The sequence below is a fragment of the Heterobasidion irregulare genome, assembly GCF_000320585.1.
Source record: "Heterobasidion irregulare TC 32-1 unplaced genomic scaffold scaffold_12, whole genome shotgun sequence".
Classification (NCBI taxonomy): domain Eukaryota; kingdom Fungi; phylum Basidiomycota; class Agaricomycetes; order Russulales; family Bondarzewiaceae; genus Heterobasidion; species Heterobasidion irregulare.
The window spans coordinates 1,145,134-1,166,529 of record NW_009258208.1 but is presented as its reverse complement, the minus strand read 5'-3'; the positions used below and the strand labels follow the sequence as shown (position 1 = coordinate 1,166,529).

General features: G+C 60.2%; 10 protein-coding genes across 10 annotated transcripts; 2 read left to right on the top strand and 8 right to left on the bottom strand.

Moving 5' to 3' along the window:
- Window positions 1–1,066: 1,066 nt before the first annotated feature.
- HETIRDRAFT_455649 (uncharacterized protein) lies at window positions 1,067–1,433 on the bottom strand (the record flags this gene model as incomplete). The annotated part of the gene is made up of 2 exons (XM_009553981.1): window positions 1,067–1,190; window positions 1,237–1,433. The coding sequence occupies 2 exons, from the start codon at window positions 1,431–1,433 to the stop codon at window positions 1,067–1,069; spliced, it is 321 nt and encodes a 106-aa protein (XP_009552276.1).
- Window positions 1,434–1,458: 25 nt separating this feature from the next.
- Window positions 1,459–2,521, bottom strand: HETIRDRAFT_455648 (uncharacterized protein; the record flags this gene model as incomplete). Its single annotated transcript, XM_009553980.1, has 2 exons — window positions 1,459–2,373; window positions 2,435–2,521. 2 exons carry the CDS (start codon window positions 2,519–2,521, stop codon window positions 1,459–1,461), a joined length of 1,002 nt encoding a protein of 333 aa, XP_009552275.1.
- Window positions 2,522–3,402: 881 nt separating this feature from the next.
- Window positions 3,403–3,816, bottom strand: HETIRDRAFT_223136 (uncharacterized protein; the record flags this gene model as incomplete). The annotated part of the gene is made up of 2 exons (XM_009553979.1): window positions 3,403–3,551; window positions 3,606–3,816. Coding segments are annotated over 2 exons (360 nt in total), but the record flags the coding sequence as incomplete, so codon positions are not given.
- Window positions 3,817–4,765: 949 nt separating this feature from the next.
- HETIRDRAFT_455646 (uncharacterized protein) lies at window positions 4,766–6,349 on the top strand (the record flags this gene model as incomplete). The annotated part of the gene is made up of 6 exons (XM_009553978.1): window positions 4,766–4,778; window positions 5,030–5,253; window positions 5,304–5,429; window positions 5,500–5,731; window positions 5,781–5,991; window positions 6,037–6,349. 6 exons carry the CDS (start codon window positions 4,766–4,768, stop codon window positions 6,347–6,349), a joined length of 1,119 nt encoding a protein of 372 aa, XP_009552273.1.
- Window positions 6,350–7,084: 735 nt separating this feature from the next.
- Window positions 7,085–8,129, bottom strand: HETIRDRAFT_455645 (uncharacterized protein; the record flags this gene model as incomplete). The annotated part of the gene is made up of 2 exons (XM_009553977.1): window positions 7,085–7,857; window positions 7,916–8,129. The coding sequence occupies 2 exons, from the start codon at window positions 8,127–8,129 to the stop codon at window positions 7,085–7,087; spliced, it is 987 nt and encodes a 328-aa protein (XP_009552272.1).
- Window positions 8,130–8,485: 356 nt separating this feature from the next.
- On the top strand, window positions 8,486–9,118 carry HETIRDRAFT_455644 (uncharacterized protein; the record flags this gene model as incomplete). Its single annotated transcript, XM_009553976.1, has 2 exons — window positions 8,486–8,692; window positions 8,765–9,118. The coding sequence occupies 2 exons, from the start codon at window positions 8,486–8,488 to the stop codon at window positions 9,116–9,118; spliced, it is 561 nt and encodes a 186-aa protein (XP_009552271.1).
- Window positions 9,119–10,411: 1,293 nt separating this feature from the next.
- On the bottom strand, window positions 10,412–11,490 carry HETIRDRAFT_442349 (uncharacterized protein; the record flags this gene model as incomplete). Its single annotated transcript, XM_009553975.1, has 2 exons — window positions 10,787–11,490; window positions 10,412–10,467 (listed from the first exon to the last, which is right to left on the bottom strand). Coding segments are annotated over exons 1-2 (600 nt in total), but the record flags the coding sequence as incomplete, so codon positions are not given.
- Window positions 11,491–14,921: 3,431 nt separating this feature from the next.
- fha1 (forkhead-associated protein 1) lies at window positions 14,922–15,825 on the bottom strand. Its single transcript, XM_009553596.1, has 3 exons — window positions 15,466–15,825; window positions 15,283–15,375; window positions 14,922–15,215 (listed from the first exon to the last, which is right to left on the bottom strand). Exons 1-3 carry the CDS (start codon window positions 15,691–15,693, stop codon window positions 15,120–15,122), a joined length of 417 nt encoding a protein of 138 aa, XP_009551891.1. The 5' UTR covers window positions 15,694–15,825; the 3' UTR covers window positions 14,922–15,119.
- Window positions 15,826–15,965: 140 nt separating this feature from the next.
- HETIRDRAFT_106656 (uncharacterized protein) lies at window positions 15,966–16,501 on the bottom strand (the record flags this gene model as incomplete). The annotated part of the gene is made up of 2 exons (XM_009553974.1): window positions 15,966–16,339; window positions 16,429–16,501. The coding sequence occupies 2 exons, from the start codon at window positions 16,499–16,501 to the stop codon at window positions 15,966–15,968; spliced, it is 447 nt and encodes a 148-aa protein (XP_009552269.1).
- A 2,399-nt stretch (window positions 16,502–18,900) lies between these two features.
- On the bottom strand, window positions 18,901–21,014 carry HETIRDRAFT_162813 (Carboxyesterase; the record flags this gene model as incomplete). Its single annotated transcript, XM_009553973.1, has 11 exons — window positions 18,901–18,939; window positions 18,997–19,039; window positions 19,092–19,098; window positions 19,150–19,235; window positions 19,284–19,343; window positions 19,406–19,527; window positions 19,586–19,821; window positions 19,882–19,956; window positions 20,008–20,443; window positions 20,497–20,594; window positions 20,645–21,014. 11 exons carry the CDS (start codon window positions 21,012–21,014, stop codon window positions 18,901–18,903), a joined length of 1,572 nt encoding a protein of 523 aa, XP_009552268.1.
- Between the last annotated feature and the right edge of the window lie 382 nt (window positions 21,015–21,396).

The following is a 21,396-nucleotide window of genomic DNA, read 5'->3' as shown; positions in this document are numbered from 1 at the left end:
GGAAAGGCTGCCATCCCCCAAAGTTCGCACGGGGGCCTGGATGCAGGATGATGGTGTAGCGCCACATACCGTCCCTTTGCGCGTCTGCCCCGCCCCCATCGTACCATCCCAATCATCCATCCCATATCCCTCGTCGCACTCGCCAATAGCCGCCTTCCTCTCGTATCGTCGAATCAACCTCCGCTCCTGACACATCTCCTGCCCTCTTCGGAACTACGTACTCACTCCCCACCCTCCACATCCTCCTCCTCGCGTCTTTTCTGCCTCCATATTTCCTGTCGTCCGTGTCTCGTTCGCGCCTGTCCCTCGCTCCGTTTTTGTTTCGCTTCCTTCTCGCTACCCGTCCCTTTTTTTTTTCTCGTGCTCAAGCTTGCAGTCTCCACCAGACATTCCGGGGTACTCGGACCCACCTCCATCGGACATTGCGACATAAGCGCATCTCCCGACCATTAAGCAATCTAAGTTAAACCGCAATTCCTGATCCAATTTGCCTTCAACTTTCAAGTGATGATCCTGTCTTCGCGGGGCGCGCTACCCCCTTGGGCCTTGGATCTGAGCGCCCCCGCTTCAAACCTCAGCTATTTGCGTAAGGCTGGCTGCAACACAGGCCGTAATGCGGTGTCATTAAGCAGCGTCGCCTGCCATCGCACGCATACGTCTCCTCGATATCTCGTGTAGTATGATGCGATCTGTGTCAATCAACGCACATCCATTCTGAGGATCTGGTTCTTCGCGTTCGCGATGCAGCACCACGCAAGTCAAGGTGATATCAGATCCGGCACTGCCGCCCTCCGTCGCCCGATATCAGGAAGCACATACGTGTCCTATCAGGTCCTATCCTGCTCGCTCACGAAGCGCCATTGAACGAAGGCAACTAGTTATGAGCGAGCATTCCAGCCGCCTGGCGTATGGCATCACCTCAGCGCTACGCCCCTCGGGCCCGAAACGAACACACGCCTCTCGAAAGTATCTGCTCGCACTCTACTGCCCGCTCTCAACACGCACCTCGTTGCTTCAAACCGCGTCGGCGCAGTGCACGCATGCCTCAGAATGCTCTCTCAAGATCTCAAGCGGGCCACCGTTCCGCCCCAGACAAAACACGCCTCCCCAAACAGGCACCCCCAAGGGGCTTGGGAACCAGCGCGTCGCGCACGCAGTCGTAGAAGGGCGCCGAGCAGAGACCAGACCACCTGGCATCCATGGTCAAATACGTATGTGGGGCCTTGGGCCACTTACCGCTTGCTGATATGTGGTGACCGTTGTATGACGAAGGCTTGACGGGATTCCCCATCGGTCATTGCGGCCCATTGGCAGTTGGCAGGCAGACGCGTGTTGGTGCCCTGGCTTGTGCGCGCCTCCTCGTCCACGTCCACGGCGAGGACCTTGATGGCATAACGGAAGATAACGGACCGACAAGAGCGCTTCATCAGCATCCTCGAATGCCGTAACGTTGACCGTCTAAGGATCAATCAGCGACGTGGATATTGTCGGTCGGTCTTGCGGCGTCCAGAGAGCCTGAGGCGACCCTGCGGGCAGCGCGCCGGCGGAACGCAGGCCTGTCATCCACGACGAGGGCATCTCCTTGGGCGTGTCGCGGTGCTGAACACGTGCCTGCGAGGATGTCGAGGACCCAAGTATATCGCGCGACTCGAGGCAAGCAGATATGAGCACTTGGGCAGCTGGTCGGGTCGATCGCGGAGCACGTGTGTGGAACTGGGTGGCAGGTCGCCTGAGTCGGACAAGGGGCGCCTGTTTGTGTGTGCATGGCCGTGGGTAGCAAGCTAAGCAGCGAGAGAGTGGAAGCCCAACGCCGTCGCGGTTGGCGTTGCGCAGAAACCTGACGAGGTGCCACGACATACGTGTTGAGGCCAGCAAAGACGAATCCGACCCATGTCGTGCGCGCGCGTCGAGTGCGCGCTCTGCAGTCCAGTAGTGCATGCATGTGTCAGCGGGTAGTTGAGGGGAGGGTGAGGACATGCCGCGTGCAATGGCTTCTTCGTAAAATCCGTGCACTCGAGGGCGTTGTACGAGGCCTGGCCTACAGTACGACTCGAAGAGAGAGCGCATTCTGTCGGGGCCAGCTGTCAGAATCCAGGCGAGAGCGACCCAGCCCGCGGCAGTCCACCGTGAGACCCCCATGGCCGAGGCGATACAATGAGCAGGAGCCAACGCAGATGACAGCGAGAGAAGGAGGAGGATGAAGAGAAAGCGGGAGAAGAACAAGGGGAGACAAGGGGCCAGACAAGACGAGTTCATGGAGTGCGGGGAAAGACGGAGCCCCGCGCTGCTTGCCCCCTGCACGAGCCTGCACGCCAGTCGGCCCTCGACCGACCAGCCAATCGCAGAGCGCGATGTGCGCGACGGCTTGCACTGCTAGACGTTTCGGCGCGTTGGATAAGCACGGAGGGCGATTTTTTTAGGGCGGACGTGCAACGGGAGGCGTCAGGCGGAGTGCGGGTGGGTATAGGATGTGGACGTGGCGCCGTGCGCGCTGCGACGCGCCGTGCCGCGGGAGAAACATGAGGAGGCCTTGGTCCACGCGTGCCGAGCGAGGTATGTACTTATTGGCGCGTGGCTGAGATGAAGCTCAAGTTCAAGGCTGTTCAAGGCCCAAGGCCCATAAAAAAACATTATACAATGATATATTGTACCAACAAACCCGAGCCGTTTTTCTGGCGACTGCTAAGTAACTCTACACCAACCTATAACCTATAATAAATCCGTACATTCGATCGAAAACTAGGAGAAAAAGAGATATCTATATACTGACGTTCGAACATCCTTGGCTATAAGCGCATGCGCGCGGGCATCACACCTTCGTTTACTGATCTCGAGTCTCATCGTCGCGCTCGTGGATTAGTCGAGGCCCATGCGGTTCAAGTAAGACTTGCGGATGTAGAAGGAGAGATCGCGCTTCGCGTGAGGGGCGGGAGCGGGAGCGGGCGGAGGAGGGGAAGGAGAGGGCGGGGGCGGGGGCGGAGGCGGCGCCGCGTCACGGGGATGGGGTACTGGCGGAGGCGGAAGGGGAGTGGGCGAGGGTGGGAGAGGGGGAGGGGCTGCGTCACGAGGAAAATGACCTGGAGGAGGCGGGGGAGAGAGCGAAGGCAGGGGAGGCGGGGTCACCGCGTCCCGAGCATGGGGGGCTGGAGCCACCGGCGGGGGCGGGGGCGCGAGCGAAGGTGGAGGAGGCGGCACTGTATCACGGGGTTGGGGAGCTGGAACCGGGGGTGGCGGAGGTGATGGGGATGGTGGGGGCGGGGGAGGTGCCGCATCGCGGGGATGAGGGACTAGCGCCTGCGGGGGTAGAGGCGTAGGCGAAGGCGGGGGTGGTGGAAGTGCGCCCGCCTCACGAGGACGGTGGTCCGGGGGAGGCGGGGGTGAAGGCGAAGGTGGGGGAGGGGGTGGTGCCGCGTCACGAGGGTGAGGAACAGGAACCGGTGGAGGCGGAGAAGGAGAAGGCGGGGGTGGGTGAGGCGCCGCATCACGAGGATGGGGGGCTGGAGCTGGCGGTGGTACAGGCGTAGGAGAAGGCGGAAGAGGAGGAGGAGGGCCTATCGATGCATATTTGAGAATGAATATGCAAGAACGCAAAGGATAATACTCACCCCTCATGATAAGAGAGCCAGTGGCCCCGAAGTCCTCGCGGGCAACATTGGCGCTCTCGACATAAGTCGAGGCGATGTCCCGAGCATGAGCCACTTTGCCATCAAGGGCGAAATCACGCCGAGAGAGAGAATAGTCGAGGGCAGGAGGAGCAGCGTTCGCAAACCCCTGAAGGAGACAAGCGAGAGTGACGAATCGCGTCAACGCGAACATGATGAGATTTCAAGATTTGGTTCGAAGGGAATATGGATACGAGTAGAAGGCTGGAGAGATGAACTTGAAGAGCTGAACCTTTCGAAGGCTGAATAGTATAAGAGAAGGACAAAGTGGTGATGAAGAGAAGGTCAGTGCACGCTTTGGTATTATATACCTTTGAGCCTACCAGTATGTTAGGATATTGGAATCCTCACAGCAGGAAGAGGATACCGTAGTTGGCGCAGCATCGGTGCGGTGCAGCGCAATGTGTATGGCGGTAGTGGTAATCCAGGCCCAGAAAGTAGCATTCTTGATGCCATGCCTACAAGTACCTACATGCATTACTGACTGCGGCGTTGTTTCCGTTTCGTGCAGTAGACGAGAGAAGTTACGAGAATCGTTGTGAGACTCACACCAGCAAGTCATTAAGTCAGAAACATAGGTTTGTAGGATCAAAATAGGGAACCTTGTGGACAACAGAGGATAGAGACTTGACGGAGAGGGCTTGTGAGGTGCTCACATGAGATACTACGTTTGACTCAAGGAAGCCTCAAGGAGCGTATTCGACGAGAATTGATGATGAACTTTTATCTACAATTTCACCTCGCGCAGCAAGAGAAGGCTCAGCATTGTAGCAACTAGCGACAGAGCCAGATGCCAGCTCAAAACGATAATCGGATTTGCGATAACGTACCTGCAAGCTTTCTGACTTCTTCTGATCTCCGCAACCTCGAGCCGCAGCGTCGTGACAGTGTTACCATAGTGGATTGGATCGCGAAGCCTGAGGCCTGAGCGTGCACGACTCAGTACGGGGGGCTACGGGGAGACTGCGACATTGAGTTAAGCCCCGGCGAGAAAGACAGTCGATTCTCAGGACAAGGCATTCTTTGGTCACCCTGAGGAAATCTGAGATCTCAGCGTCGTAAATGAGATAATCGAGTCACTCGAAGCTCTCGTTTGAAGCGCCATGCTGCACCATAGTCAACGCTCAAGCAGAGGGAGAAATACGTGTGTTTGGAGGTGGTGGTAGTCTCCCAAAGGCAGCAACGTACATAGGGGATTTTCCTGCAACCTCCGACCCGAAGTTCCGAAGTTCACTGCCGTCTGCCACAAAGGCTAACTTTACGAATCGGTGCAAGATCGCTACAGCTTTCACTCTATTCTCTCACTCGAACTCTGCGTGTCGCCTCTACGACGACGATACCTCGTCGTTTCCTCCCGTCTCGGCTAGAAGGCATCGAAGGCGTCGAGGACTACCAGCTCGGCGGGTTCCATCTCGTGTCCATTGGGGACTGCTTTGCCCAAAAGCGCTACAGGGTGGTGCATAAACTAGGCTATGGAGGCTCGTCTACCGTCTGGCTCGCACGCGACCAGGAAGGGCCGGAAAGACTCGTTACTCTCAAGGTCATGCGTGCCGACGCTTCGTCCGCACGCACGAGCGAGATCCCCGCGCTGGTCAATTCCAAATACTTCGAGCATCTCTTCTCCCTTCTGTTCATATCCAGATCGTTGATGATCATTTCGTCGACCAAGGTCCGAATGGCACTCGCTTGTTCATTGCCTTTCCATTCGCTGGCCCTAGCGTTCTTGCTATGTCGGACTGTCCAGGACGAACAATCGGGAGCCGGCGGGTGCGTGTGGACTTGGCACGCGAGGTAGCTAAACAGACTGCGACGGCAGTGCATTACACGCACTCTGCAGGCGTTGTTAATGGGGGTGAGAAACAAGCTTCCAGTCTCAGGCTCTCAGCGGTACTTGATGACGGAGACTGACTTCCAGATATCACCACATCGAACATCTCATTCGCCCCTTCGCCCCACGTCCTCAGATGGGCCAGATGCGGACTTGTACGCCGGTTTGGGCGAGCCCGAGACAGAGGAGGACAGAGCTCGTGGCGGCACTCCCTGCCCTCCCAGCGCGCCAGCCGAGCTTCGTCGCACCTATAGATAACTTCATCCTGACGGATGCATCGTTTCTTTAAGAGAGCATCATTCTCGGCGACTTTGGCCAGTCGTACGCCGTCGCGTCTCCGCCCCGAGGCTATAATCCCGCCACCGTGTTCAACTACGTTTCGCCGGAGGCACGCTTCGAGGGACGCGCGGGCTTGGAGGCGGACGTGTGGGCGATCTTCGAGATCCGCACGGGTCGCCCGCTCTTTGAGTCCTTCTTTGGTAGCGACGCGGACATACTCAAGTAGGCTATTGGATTTCTGGGGCGTCTGCCTGACCCGTGGTGGAGCGTATTTGAAGAGCGTGTCGCGTGGTTCGAGGAGGATGGGGAGCCGAAGAGCGTGGAGGATCAGGCACGTGCTGGAGTTTTACTGAAGGCGTCGAAGAGCTCTATTCGAGAGCAGTTGCGCTCAGTAGGTGTGCAGGACGAGGCACCGTCCGTTCACGAGGGACGGATGATCGAGCCGTCTGGCGTGAGACTGCGGGAGGAAGAGGTCGAGCCGTCGGGGGATCTATTGGGGAAGATGCTGAAGTATCGTCGCGAGGAGAGGATTAAGATGGAGGAGGTTATCACACACCCATGGTTCAATTCTACAGATTGAGACACGCAACCTTGTTTCTGGTGGTTCCGACCCGGACAACATGTAACATATTGGCGCTATGGTGTGAAGGTGAGCATATACGTAGGATGCGTTCGACTCTCGATCATGACACGACCGCACTATCCAGTCCCAGTGCCGGAGCATGTGCGCCCATCACTGATTGCGACTCTCAGGGCACCGTCGTACAGTCGGGATGCACCACACTTTGGTTCTTCAATCATGAACTGTTTTGATTGGTGAGCGTGAGTGTGTGCTACACTTCGTCGCTAATTTCCTTTGACAACCGAGATATGTCTTGTATTGCAGCGTCTACAGAGGATGACGATGCGCCAACGTGCGTCACGAGGGAACGCGCTAGGATGATCAACTGAGTCGACCCTGCGTGGCAGATCATTTTACGACTCGACGGTGCTCGAACGTTAGACGACGTCGAGGAAGGAGAACAGGGGTTTCCGATAGTATGACACTGCGCCCCGTGAAGATGTTTTCTGGGGATATTGAAAGACAATGACGATGCCGCGACGACAACTGATTCCGAGTGGGGGCCGCAAAATCTCTGATGATGATCGCTCAAGAAAGTTCTCCATTGACGTCGTACTACTACTATGTTCGCCTAGAGAGCCAGCGACACAACCAACTGTCCTACTCATACACCACCTGTCCCCCGCACCCCTCCACACCCCAGCTCTGAGCGATACCGAGCCGAAAGATACCGACCGCGTCGCCGCGTCAACTTCAGTAGTAATAGTCCTCGACGTAGGTCCTCCGGACGTACAGCGTCTGCTCGTCGCCCCGCGCGTGGGGAGGAAGCGGCGGCGCCGGGGGCGCGGGCGGGGGAGGGGGAGGGGGAGCAGGCGGCGCGGCGTCGCGGGGGCGGGGACCGGTCGCAGGGGGAGGACGCGCCTGGGCAGGCGGGCGAGCCGCTTGGGGGCGCGGCGGGGGTGGGGGCGCAGCGTCACGGGGGTGGGGAGCGGGAGGAGGCGGGAGTGAGCTAGGAGGGGGCGGAGGAGGGGGCGGGGCGGCGTCGCGGGGCCGAGGGCCGCCTGCGGGAGGACGAGCCTGTGCAGCCGGACGAGCCTGAGCAGCGGGGCGGGCTTGAGCCGGAGCTGGAGCCGGAGCTTGGGCCTGGGGGCGAGGAGGGGGTGGGGGCGCGGCGTCGCGGGGGTGGGGGCCGGGGCCGGGCGGCGGGGGTGGGGATTTGGGGGCAGGAGGGGGAGGAGGAGGGGCGGCGTCGCGAGGCTGAGGACCGCCGGCGGGAGCAGGGCGAGCTTGTGCAGCCGGACGGGCTTGGGCAGGGCGAGCCTGAGCCTGAGCCTGAGCCTGAGCCTGGGGGCGAGGCGGGGGCGGGGGCGCGGCGTCGCGGGGGTGAGGACCCGGAGGTGGTGGAGGAGACTGAGGGTGGGGAGGCGGGGGCGGGGGAGCTGCGTCGCGAGGCCGGGGGCCACCCGCGGGGGGACGAGCCTGGGCAGGGGGCCGTGCTTGGGGACGAGGAGGGGGCGGGGGTGCCGCTGTTTTTCGAGAACCGTGAGCACGGGTGCGGCTCGCGACGCGATATTCGGTGCTCACCCTCTCTCTTGTACAGGGACTCGTCGTCCTCGCGGACGACGTTGATCGCCGCGCCGGCGAGCGACGCGGCGAGGTCGCGCGTGAAGACGGAGAGCGCGTCGGGGGTGGGGCCGCGGCGCGCGAGCATGAGCTCCGTAGGAGCCGGGGCGGCGCTCGCGAGGCCTGCCGTGGAGAGCAGACAGGCGAGGGCGACGAACCGCGTCAGTGCGAACATGGCGTCTCGCGAACAAAGAAACAGGAACAGAAAGGTTGGAAAGTAGTGTTGCGAAAAAGAGGACGACGTGCAAGAAGAGGACGAAAGAGGAGAAATAAACGACCTGTCAAAGGCCGAGGGGAACGAAGAGCGGATGGAGGATGGGCATGGTGGAGGGTGTGGTTTTATACGCCGGGATGGGGGTTGGGGCGCGGTGTCTTCGCAGCCCAGGGCGGGGGAGACGGTTGTGCGCGCAGCATCGTGGAGTCGCGCGACGCGCTCGTTCAGGCGTCGAAGGAGGGGAGTTTCTGAATGCCATGCCTACATGAGCTCATCACTGCGGAGAATCGCCTTTCGCGCCCTCAGATGACTTGGCCATGGACAAGCTTCGAGGGCCAGGGGTGCGCCCCCGTGACGTCGCCGTGTGCATGCACCCATCCACACAGAAAGCGACGGCTGGCTGGCTGGCCGCTGCACGCCGCAAACTCCAGCCAGCAGCCCCCAGAGATCGACTCGGAGCGCAGAGCGGCCCCGCACCGAGATCTGAGACCCGACAGACGCAGTCTACCTCAGTCTACTCGCCGGTGCCCCTGGCCCGGCTGCGATCGAGCCCGAGATGCCCAGTCGTACCTAGTCGTACGTGGTAAACGACGCAGCCCCGCACGAGCGAGCGACCGGATTGGCCGCCTCGAGCCGCATTTCATCGTGCGCAGCCGCGAGAAGCGAGCGAGCCGCACCGCGCACTGTCGCATCCTGCCGCAGCGCGCCCCGCGCACCGCGCCAGCGAGCCGAGACCGTGCGCAGGCGCAGGCGCTACCGCCGGACACGAGGGTGCGCAGAACGAAGCCTCGCGTTTCGACGCGGTCGTCGCGGTCGCGTCTAGGAGAGCGCGCTCGACGCGTGGCCGCGCTAGTACGAGGGAGAGGGACGCCAGCATCCCGCCAATGGCGGATGCACGACGCAGGACACCCTCTGTCACTCTTCCTTGCCGCCTTGATCGTCGCACCTAAACATTGGACATCGAACCCTGGTCACGAATTCATGATTCAACCCATCATCGACAAAAAAAAAAGCGAACAAATAAACGAGCAAGCCAAGGCGAGGAGCAAAACACACACACAGAAAAAAAAATAAGCACCGGAGAACTAGGATGGTAGGTATGTAGCGTAGGCGTAGACGTAGCGCAACTGTGCAACCGACGTAGATAGTTAAAAAAAAAATGCAAAAGCAGCAACAACAACAACAACAACGACACCCCATCCGCGCGCGACTCCCGCAGTGCGCACAAGACCGCGTGTGGCGTGCTCGCGCTGGCCGCCGGGAGTGAGAGTGGGTTTGCGATCGCGGTCGGGCGCCGTATCGCGTAGGGCCGTAGGCAGGGCACGCGCAGTGCATCCCGACCCATGAGTCTGAGCCGGAGCTTGCGAACAGGTGACAGACGCCCACTGGCGCGCGACGGGCAATTCCACTCACCCTGCGACCGGACGCGGGACGGGCGGGGAAGCGGGCGCGCACAGACGAAGCGCGGCGCGGCGCGGCGTGCGACTGAACCAGGGAGGCCCGACGCCGAGCCTCGTCCGTCGTCCCCTCTCTCCTCCCTCCTATTCCCTATTCCGTATTCCCTTCTCTGCTCCTTCTCTGCTCTGCTCTGCACCGCGGCGCGGCACGGCACCCGCCCGCGCACTCACCCCCATCACGCCTACCCACGACGCGCTGCCGCCTACCCACGACGCGCCGCCCACCAAACCTCCCTTCGCCTCCCTTCGCCTCCCTTCGCCTCCCTCGCCTCCCTCGCCTCCCTCCCCTGCCTTTCCTCAGCCACCCACCCACCCCATCAACAAACAACACAACAGCACCCCCCGCCCTCCTCCTCCCCCCTCGCGCCCTCCCCCCCGTCCCCATCCCCACCCCGACCGCCCCCGTTTCCCGCGCCTCCGTTCCCCGCGCCAGCGTTCCCGCCGCCGACGCCGAGGAGGCCGGCAGCGCCGCGCGAGCGCCGGCGCTTCTTCTTGAAGGAGGCGTCGTCCGCGGGGGGCGCGATCGCGCGCACGGAGAGGTGCACGATGGTGGGCGGCGGCGGGGCGGGCGCGGGTGCGCCGGTGTGTGCGTGGGCGTGCGTGGGGTTTGGGGTTGGGGGGAAGTTGAGCTCTGGACGGGAGGAGGGGGGGGGGTGAGGAAAACGGGAAGAGGGAAGACGGAGAGAGGGAAGAGGGAAGACGGAGAGAGGGAAGACGGAGGGGGGAGAGGGGGGAGTAGTAGTAGGAGCGCGTACGTCGGAGCGTGTCCTCGTCCTGCAGGATCTTGCCGAGGTGCAGGATGCGGAGGTACGACGGCGCCGGCGGGCGCTCGTCCTGCCACTCTGTCGGCCGGGCGGTGCGATGTGGATGCGAGGCGAAGGGGCGAGGAAGGAAGGACGGGCGGATAAATGGATAAATGGATAAATAGAATAGAGTCAGTACGGTGCTGCTTGCTCAGAGAGACGCGAAAAAAGACGCGAAAAGATGAGACGCGGAGGAGGAAGAAGAAGAAGAGACGAGGGCGTGGACGCAGCGCCCGAGGCGAACGAACGAACGAACGAGCGACCCAAACCCGACGCAAAAAAACACCAACGCAAGCCCAACGCCAACGCCAACGCCAACGCAAGCCCAACGCCAACGCCAACAAACGAGCGCACGCACCGTTCGGCCACGTATTCCACGCGAGCTCCTTCACGCGCCCGACGGTCGTCTCGAGCGCGAACGTCATGCTGCGCCGGCGGCCCGACACGAGCAGGAAGGTGAGCGCCGTCTGCGGCTCCTGCGGCTCCTGCTGCTGCGGCGCCTCGCCCCCTCCGCCATTCCCACCACCATCGTCCTCACCACCACCATCATCGTCCCCACCACCATCACCATCGCCATCGCCATCGCTATCACCATCACCACCCTCTCGACCCGCGTCGGAGTCGCGGTCGCGGTCAGAGTCGTGCGAGGCGCGGGGGACGCCGGTGCCGGGGCGCGTGAGGGCGTCCTCGACGCGGGTGTACGACGTGCGGGTGCTCGCGGGGAGGGCGGTGATCTCGAGCGGGGGGAAGGCGTGCGTGGGGAAGGAGGGGAGGGAGGGCTGGTGGACGGGGTGCGTGTGCGCGTGTGCGTGTGCGTGTGCGTGTGCGTGGGGGTGTGCGTGGGCGTGGGCGTGCGGTTGGGAGGGCGGGTGGGATGGGTGGGTTTGGGACATTGTGGACATTGTGGATGTCGTGGACGTTGTGGGTGGGGTGGGGTGGGTTTTTTTTTGGTGGGTGCAGGGGGGAGTTGTGGGCACGTGGTCAGGTGGTGTGAGCTGGCCTCACACGGAGCCGAGCGCTGTCCGAGCACACACCGAGCGAGCGAACAGGTACGAGTGAGCAAGGGATGGAGGGGCGGAGGGACGGAGATGGATGGGGGCGGGCGTGGGGGGGGCGAATGATCTGGGGAGAGGGCGCACGTCAGAAGCCCAGAAGGCAGGCAGGCAGTCAGGCGAGGCAGGCAGGCGAGGCAGGCGAAGGAGGCGGGGCGAGGCAAGAAGCGACGGCGACAGGGGCGGAGCTGGGCGGAGTGATGGGGCTAGGCTCTCTGTGCGGCCGCTCCGTTCCCGTGCAGTATTTAATATGCTATGATCGGCGAGTGCGGCGAGCGCGGTGTGTGGGTCGGGCGTTGCGATGCGCGCGCGTGGGTGGGTAGGGGAGGAGGGAGGAGGGAGGAGGGCGGGCGTGCGTGTGTGCTGGCGAGGCGAGGGGACGGGGCGCTTGCTTCTGACAGGGGCTGTCGGAGATGGATGACGGACGGCCGGGGGGCACCGACGGGCGCGGCGCGGTGCGATGCGGTGCGAAGCGATTTGATTTGCGGGCGCGAGCGGCGGGGTTGTGGTGCGAGGTGCAGGGTGGTGGTGTAGAGGAATGGCGAACGCCCGAGGTGGGTGGGTGGGTGGATGGGAGAGAGAGAGAGGAGGGGTGGGCACGGGACGCGGGACGCGTGGGGAAACGGGGACGGAGGGCAGGAATAGCAGCTGCTGATGGCGGTGGGGGTGGTGGCGGCGGCTGTGTGCGTGGGAGAGCGTGGGAGCGCTAATCGCAGACGGGGCTTCGCGCGGGGTGGATGCGGGGCAGGCGGGTGGGTGGACGGTAGACGGGGTCAGGTGGGGGGCCACGCGCGCGAGACGGGGTCGCTGCGTGTCGCTGCGTCCGAGTGCTCGCTGCACAGTGGGCTGTTGCGCGAGTGCGAGTGCGAGTGCGAGTGCGGGGACAATAGGCGTATAAGTATAACGAGCGGGGGCTGCACGGTCTGCGGGCGGCGGGCACTCGGACTCGGACCTCGGGTTCCTGGCCGCGGGGTAATAGCGCCGAGTCCTCTCCGGTCGCCCAATCCACGAGCACAGCGAGGTGCTGTACCGCCTGGAGCCTCGACGCCATTCGACATTTCCTCTCGTGTGGCCTTCCGCTGCGCGCTCTCCGTCCATGTATACAGGGCGCGTTCTGCTCCGTTCTGGTGGCTCGGCAGCTCTTCCTCTGCGCGACCCGCATGCACGCTCGCTCACTCGCTGGCGGGCTGGCGGGCTGGCGGGCTGGCGGGCTGGCGGTATGATAGCCTCCCCCCCCACGTACGCGCGACTCGTATACCCATCTAATAGCCGCCTCTTCTCAGCCCGCCTCCCGCCTCCCGCTCCCACGCGTGCTCTCACAGGCTCTCGCTCGCTCTTTCTCTCCATCGCATTTTATATCTCACGGACGGACGGACAGATGTACAAACAGATGTACAGACACGCACACGATCGCGACTCGCGACGTCGCCTCCAGCGCCTGCTCCGCCGTCATCTCGCGCGCCCCACTCCCACCCCACCCGCTGTCTCGGGCTCCATCGTCGTCACGCGCGCACCGCAAACCGCAAACCGCAAACCGCAAACCGCAAACCGCATACCCCATACCCCATACTCTCGCATCGCCGCGCCGTGCGTCGTAGTCAGCGACAAACGGACATGGAGAGCAGGCCCGGAAACCCCGCTCCCCGCTCCCCGCTCCCCGCTCCCCGTCGGCACCGCACCGCCTCTCCCGTGCTCGCGATTGCGCGGGTTGCGCCGCAGCGCGCGCGTCCGTCCCTAGCGCCATCGTTTCTGCCAGGTCGGGTTTATCGGCGTCGTCAGCGTCGTCGTCGTCGTCGTCGTCGTCGTCGTCGTCGTCGGCGCTGCTGTCCGGTCGCGTCCGGTTGCGCTGCGTCGCGTCGCGTCGCGTCGCAGTGCAGTGCAGTGCGAGGCCGCGAAACGATCGGCGGGCCCTCAGTCCGTCTACGCGACGTCGTCCGATTCGGGGGCTGCGAGACCGCGAGGCCGAGAAGGGGCCGGGCCGGGATGGGGATCGGGATCGGGATGGGGATGGGGATGGGGCGCTGGATGGACGCCCGGCTGCCTCTCGTCCGTCCCGCCGTACGTCGTTCGTCGTTCGTCGTTCTGCGTTCGTCGTTCGGCGTTCGTCGTTCGGCGGGTGCTCGTAGGTTCCCGTCATGGGACGAGGGGCGCGCGCGCGCGTGCGTGCGCGCGTATGTGTCGTCCCAGACGGCTGCGGTTCACGGCCGCGGCGGGCGTCGTGCGCAGCGGGAGCAGAGGTGCGTGAACGCCGGCGTCGGGCGGAACGGCACCGCTAGCTTTTCCCTGCCCTCGTGCGGAGCTGCGAGACGGGACGGGACCGGCTTTGAGCGCGCGCGGCACCCGCCTCGAGGCGCTCGTTCGCAGATGCTCGGCGCGCCCGGCCCACGTTCTCTCTATCCTGGCACGGCGCTGCCCTGCCCTGCGCTGCCCTGCCCTGCGTTGCCCTGCGCGGGCTGCCGCGCGCAGGCGAGGTCGACGTGCGGGCGGCGTTTGTGCTGCGCTCGCTCGCGGGCGTCGCGGGCGCGTCTGGGTCTGTGGGGCGCGTCCCTGGTCGGAGCTAGGAGCTCGGAGCTCGGAGCTCGGTGGTTTTATTTTTCCGTCTCCCGTTTTCTTCACCTCGGAGCTCGGTGTGGTGTCGTTGGGAGCGCACTTGGGGGTTAGGTCGAGGTCGAGGTCCAGCGTCGCGGGCGTCGCTGGCTCCGTCTCCGTGTCCGTGTCTGCTCGTGCTGCCGTGCGTGTTGAGGCGAGGACCTGTCGGCCTTCGTATTCTCTCTAGGCTCGTGCTCGCGCCGGGGACATCCGCAGCTCGGACGCCGGCGCCAATTTTGCGCTCGTTTGCGCGCTGTTGGCTGGATGGCTGGCTGGCTGGATGCGTGGATGCGTGGACGCGTGGCCGCCGTCGGGCTTGGCTCGATTGTGGTTGAATGCTCGGCGAGAGGGGCGAGGGGCGCGCGCGAGTCGCTCGCTGCCGTTGCCGCTGCGCTCCGTAATACGCGCGAAATTCGCGGACGGCCAGGCGCGGAGGGCTGCGCGGCAGCGTAGCACGCGGATCTGGCGCCGTCGTGCTCGTGCGCGCGCGCGCGGGGCCATGCTCTTTGAGGACCTCGGACGCGATCTCGTCGTCTCTTTCAGGCGCGCGGAGGCGCACGCGCGCGATTCGCGCCTCCTGCGTTCGATCGTGGTCGCGACGGGCGGCGTCGGGGTCGGATTCGTCCATGTGCCGGCGTGAGTTTTGCGCGGGTGGATGCTTCCAGTACCGTCCAGTGCTGAGGGGCGCGATGGCGTCAGCGACTCGACCCGGCAACACGGTTTGGACTCTGTCTGCCCATCCCCGCGGATGACTGGATTTGTATATGGTCTGTGGAGCGTCTTTCGCGGAGACATACGTGCTGCTTCGTGCGTTCCGATCCGATCAAATAAATGACGGGACCAAATCCACTTGTCTAACACGATACATCGGCATTGCACAACAGGGACACGGATACAACAATTTTGGGGTGCTATGTACTATGTACTCAAGTCACAGCCTGGAGCGCGTACCCAGAATAAATAGCCGAAAAGTCTCGAACAAAAAGAAAAAATCGGTCTCGAGGAGGAGGGATGACAGCAGAGTGGGGATCGGGACACCCCGTCGCGCGTCTACGCAACGGTCACTTTGGCCGCGACCGGTTTGAGGTACTCGTCCGTGATGGATGCCGGGGTGCCAGCTGTGCGTTCGCGCTGCACGCCTAGTTCCTGGGATGGGAGCCGCATTGTGAGTGGCGCGTCGAGCTAAAGCACGGATCGCAGCTGCGAAGCTCACGATTATGGACCCGGTTCGAAGCGGTGTCGGGATCTTGATTTTCTGGCCGTCGACCCAGGTACCGTGCGCCGAGCCGAGGTCGTCGATGTACACCTGGTCCACGAACGCGATCGCCGCGCGGCGATCATATGCGGGGCTCGTGAGCTTTGTCGAATGGGGAAAGCAGCGACGGGCCCCACGCACCTGTCCGTTGTGCGTGTAGAGCTGCGCGTGGGCCTCGCTCACGGGGAGATCGCTGGACGGAGCCCCGCCGAGGGCGAACATTCCATTCGTGTGCGTCGCGCCGTCAGTCGCGTGCGTCCTACCAAGGACGACTGCCGCCGCGCCGAGCGGGATGTATTTTGTCGTAAAGGGCGCGCTGTCGCTCGTGGGCGCGAGGGAAACGGTCTTGCCGACCATGATGCTGAACATTTTCGAAATTCGCGGAGGGGGGAGGAAGCAAGTGAGAGAGAAGGTAGACTTGAAGGGTGCGGGTGCGGGTGCGGGTGCGGGAGGAAAGACTGGAGGTATGTGTGTTCTAGAGAGGCCGGTGCCTTGGATATCAAATCGGGGATAGAGGACAGCGAGCCCCCGTGAGGTTTATATAGGCGTCCCTTGCGTCGATGGATCGTCAATGGAAGGCCGGAGGCTCTTGACAGGCCGAGTCGGTGCCCTGGGGAAATCCAGGGACCTATCCCAGATATCTATCGCCAACGGTGGCGTAGCAGCGTGGTGTCCCCAATCGACAGCCGAGTCCGCCCACGCCGTAAGATGGGCGGCCAGAAATTGCGTGTGCCGGGATTCGAGGCCTTCTGAACGTGCTTCCGCGAGCCATAAGAGTCCGGCGGAAGCGCTTTGCGATGTCGACGCGACGGGCGCCTGTGTTGCCATGCGTCGGTGCTCGAGTCTGCGAGTGCGACTGGCTTGTTCTCGCTTTGTGACTGGCCGCGGTGCATGTATCCCGGCAAATTTCGGAACGTCATCGAAATTAGGCCGAGGTACTGCGCGCCCCCTTCTACGACTTCTTTCGCCGCTGCAAAATTGGCACTAGGAGGTACAGCGAATGGGAGCTTGTATGCTGGCAAGGCGGGCGACCCGTCAGAACGGCCCGATGCGGTTCATCAAGAGGGGCGGAAGGGTCTAGGTACGCCCACGCAACATGCGCACCTTGGCGCGTAAGTGTGCAGAGCCAACGCGTACGAGATCTGGCGAACAGATCCCGCCTCGTCTGATGTGCCATTGTCTGCTTTTGGTCGGTTTCGATCCGAGACAAGGCTGGCCGCGCACGGTTGGATAATAGGCACGTAGCAGTCCGTGGACCTACAACTCTTTACGTTTTTCGCGCCCACTTCTCGCAACGACGGGGACATGGGCGTTGTGTTGCCTGCACGTATCGTGTGGATGTTCTTGGCGTGTATGGAGGAACTGTCGTCATCGGGTGGCGAGGACGACTTCAAGGGGCTGGCCAATAGTATCCGCAGCGCCCCAGATCGTCGCCTCCAGCATCACATGTTGAAATTCCCTATGCACTCTCCCTGCAAGTTGGCTGGATCCCCATTTTGGCCTGACCTGCGCCGGTATATCTTCTGAACAGTATCCGTAACAGATGGCGGTGAGCATTGTTTCGAGCTTCTCAAAGTAACACTAATGTCAAGGTATGGGAGATTACTGGTCACCGTTCTAGACCGTTTCCACGAGACACGCAGTCCCGCCTCCCTCAGTTAGACCGGTCTTGGACATAGGTTCGAACCTACAAAACTGCGCTGCTGTAATCTTTCCCATCACACGCACTGCAGGCCGATCTTCATCGTTCTTCTTGCTTCTTGATCACTGCAAAGGGCCTATCTGGACAATGCCCGATGTCAAGTGATGCACTGGTGATGCATACAGCAAGCGACACGTTCAAGACGCCGCGGAAATCGTGCTGAAGCGAGCGATCGCGTGCGGCGCGAAGCTTGGAGGCTCACGTCGTATGCAGGTTCGCCGCTCCGCTATTGTGGATCCCTTGTTTTGTTTTTTGCCTATGTGAGGCTTTCGTGTATCTCACAGCCTTGTCGATCCCGCCGGTGTAGGATTTATTTAGGCCTATCTGGGTCCAGAGATCCAGTCAGAAGGATTCGAACTTTCTTTCGCCCTCTAGATACCCGACACGCGTTGAAAGGGACGTCACAATGGTCTTTACAGGCATACCTCCGGTGACAATTTCCCTTGTTTCTCGGACATCGCGCGCTTCTCTTGCCGGGCTGGCGGTACGTCGACAGTTGGTAAAAAAAAATGCAACCGTAATGGCCTGATTCTCCGAACGATGGCGAGACGCCCCTCAGTCACCCGGTCGATCCTCGCCGATTGCCTCTTTCGATTCTCAGACAGAATCGTTTGGGAGTGACAAAACAACCATCAGACGCTTGCTTGGTAAGGATGCGTTCTGCGAAGTTCACACAGCCGTTCGACACAACTCAGCCCTGTTCCATGATGACGGTTGCCTTTGGTTGGAAGCCCCCATTTGGCGATGCCTATCGCGTTGCAGAAGAATCTAGCCTCCCATGCGATGGATGTATGGCCTCAGAGCGGCCGTGCAGATTGCATCTGAGACATTCGAACGAGTATCTAGACTGGTGAGCAGCAGGAACGTGGTGATGGGTTCGAGCCTACATTTCGGCACTCTTCCGGACATCTCTGTGTTCGTAATTTGGCTTGCAGTGTTGACGCAACATAGCACCTAACACCGAGGACCAGTGCTTCGCGTTATGAGGCCAGCTCGTCTAGGAGCAAGGGCTCAGACGAGGCGCAAATGAGATCAAGACATCAATGGAACGCACCAACTGGGGGATCGATAAGGCGATCACCAAATGCGACAATAAGCCAACCAATTGCCAGTCGGTTGGGGCTGAACATCTGCACAGTGCACAGACGATCACAACGGCGGTTGAAACTAGAAGTGAGAAGGCGTGTGGAAATATCAGCTTGATGTCAACGAGTTATTGTACGATCTTGGCATCGCGTTCTCGAGTGCATCGCTCTGCATCGATGTGGCGAAATTGCAGCCTGGGTCGAGAAGTCAGCAGATAGACTGGAAGCCCATAATGAGGCATATCGGTAGCACACCATTGCACGATCTTGCTATTGTTCTAATTATATCGGACAAAGATTCTATTTGTCTTATAGAATCCCAGAGGGGATGGCAAAGGAAAATTGAAACCTACTGATTGATTAACGCTTCGTGCATTGTCCCACGATGGGCATGGCGCCGAAGATTTTGAGATTACTCCGTATGAAGCTCTCTAGAAAGCCAGATAATCTGCTGGTTCAACCATACAACCGTTCTGCTGATTGATTCATGTGGAGACTCGCATGTGACATCGACATTTGGTGATTTACGACAAGCATCTTCAGTATCAGCAATGGAGGTCTATAACCTTGTCTGAGCAGTGACATCTGCTTGCATCCAGAATGCACATATGTCAACTTCAAATTGGGAGATACGCTCGAGGGCCGATTGCGTAGAGTCGTTGTTCCCTAGCATGAGAGCCATGCGAGACCGAGACGCCTCCCCGGAGCCAGTAAAGCTCCCCCAGAAGGGCGACCCGGACAATTTGTGGCTCGATGGGTTGCCCGTAGAGACGAATGACACCCAATAAGCTATAGCTTCTCTGTTGAGAACAGCCTCGGACTATGTAGCTAGACAGTTAGAACACACCATAAAAAGGCCAAAAGCAGAGCGATGTATCAACATACCTGGTTGAACGGCGTGAATGTGAACCCTGCATTTGGCCCAGAACTGTTGGGAATCATTCAGACAAATCAACTCGGCGCACTTGCGACACACGTACTTGACACCTGGAGGATGTGAGTTCAATCCAAAGCGGATCCAGTTACAGGGATGCTTACCATCGAATAAGAAGTACAAATCAGACGTGTGCATCACGCCGAGATATGGACTGGCAGCCAAAAGTACCGGATCGGGAACATTCCACCTGCGAAGCGATGAGATATTGATGTTAGGCGTGTTCTATAGAGCCCACCGGAATGTATAAACACTCTTCGCTCCCTTCGCGAGCATCCGATCGGCCATGTACTGGTCCCTGGTACGCATGATGAGCGCCAGTGAGGTGGGAAATTGGTGATATAACAGCAGGGGGCGTACATGCAAGTGAACACGACATCTCCCGCAATCGTCCCAGCTAGGTCATATTCGGTGGAGAATGGGCTGCCTGACGCATTGACCTTTGGGTAAAGGTCGAACACCGCGTCCAAAGTTCGATTCGTCTGCAATAAAATAACGCTCATCTCGTCAGTGTTTCCAGGTGAAAGTCTTGAGTCTTACAAGAAATGGATAGGTGGACAACGTGAGAGCAGTAATATCCGCATCAGTGACGAACTGAGAAGGTTGGCCGCCGGCGAAAGTGCGCCCGTCGTTGGTGCAGTGTCCCGCGAGAAGGTCTACAGTGTTGAAGCGCCCATCACGAAGCAAACGCGAAGGCAGGTCCGGGATGAAAGTGCCGTCAACTGTAGGTCCGATACGACCGACCCCTATGGCATTGATTCCGGTAACAATAGACTCTACGCGTAAGGAGTGGTGAGCGCTCTTCGGCAGAAGAAATGATAGGACTCATGACCTACCGAGCGATGCGGTCCTCAAGCATCCTAGAGTATCAGCCGTTGCGTTTGAACAGCCTACAGCGAAAGTAAAGTTTTCTAACGAAGTACTCAATGAAATGATCAGCATCAATAAGCGAGCATAATCACTATATAGTTCCTCGGCAAGAGGTGAAAGAGGATCCAGCATTGAGCCATAGCCGATGGAATGAGGTATGGCCTGTTTGAAAGGCACCGGCTTCGTGCCTTTCTCGCCGACACCGATTGTAAATATATTGACGAGGAAGGTTAAAATCCGCATGGACAGCTTACCTCCATATGCAACTGTCTGCATGACTACACTGGCGCCTCCGGCACTCTCACCCATGATTGTGACACGTTCAGGATCACCTCCAAATTGATTGATATGACGCTGCACCCATTCTAGAGCCGCGCGTTGATCAAGAAGGCCAGTGTTCAAATCACCATCAGCGGCGACCACTGAGCCAGCCAAAAAGCCAAGCACATTCAGACGATAGGCGATTCCCACTCCCACGATATTCGGATGCTGCGCAACCCAATCGTACAGCGGATATCCTTCAGGGCCCTGAGATTGATGAAAACGTTAAATCAGAACGAACAAGGTCTATCTAATCGTACCCTGACGTCGAATCCCCCTCCATGGATATAAACAATGACGGGAAGCTTGGATTGTGCAGTCGCATTGGCCGGCTTCCATATGTTTAAGTGTAAACAATCTAGAAAAAACATCCTGAGCAGATAAGAAGAAATCCTATCATGTACGCACCTTCTGAGCCGACACCAACTTCCGCGGGCTGCTGGACGCAGGGTGGAGCGAAATTTCTCGCATCGACAACGGTAACATTCATGTTACGATCCACAGTCTCATCCAGTGTTTGAGGAGCACGAAAGCGTAGATCTCCCAGAGGAGGTTGCGCATACGGTATGCCACCAAAAAACACTACACTGCCGTTCAACGTACCTGCAGGGGAAGTCGAATTTCCTGCGTAGGCAGCATAGCCCAGATCAACTACAGGACCGAGAGGAGACGTTACCGAAAGCGTAGAAGCTGCCCTGGCTCCAGAGACAGTTGGAAGAACACAAGCCAAAATCAATGATACGCGATCAAAAGCTATAGCTAAATGATTGCCCTTCATCTTCCGCACCTACGAGACGATGCTTCAAGGTCCAGGAGATACGCAAGGCCTTATAAATGCATCGTCAGACAAGTCAGCAGGGTTCGGTTTTCTCATTTCGAAATTCCGCTAGGGTCTTCTGACGACAGATTAAAATAGCTAGAGATGTCGAGGAGAGTGTATATCCAGACGCGGTCCGTCAAAAGTTCACAGCAGCATAAAAGAGCATCGGGGTCGAAGGCAGAAGGCACGGTCCGCGGCTATGAACTTCAGCCGGCGTCTTCATTTCCGCCTGACCTCGACCTCGTCTCACTCTCTACCTCTCTCCATATGAAGTTGGCAGCGTCAAGGCTGTTCTGGACGGACAATTTGACTATAAAATTCCCCACCTCGTACATCATAA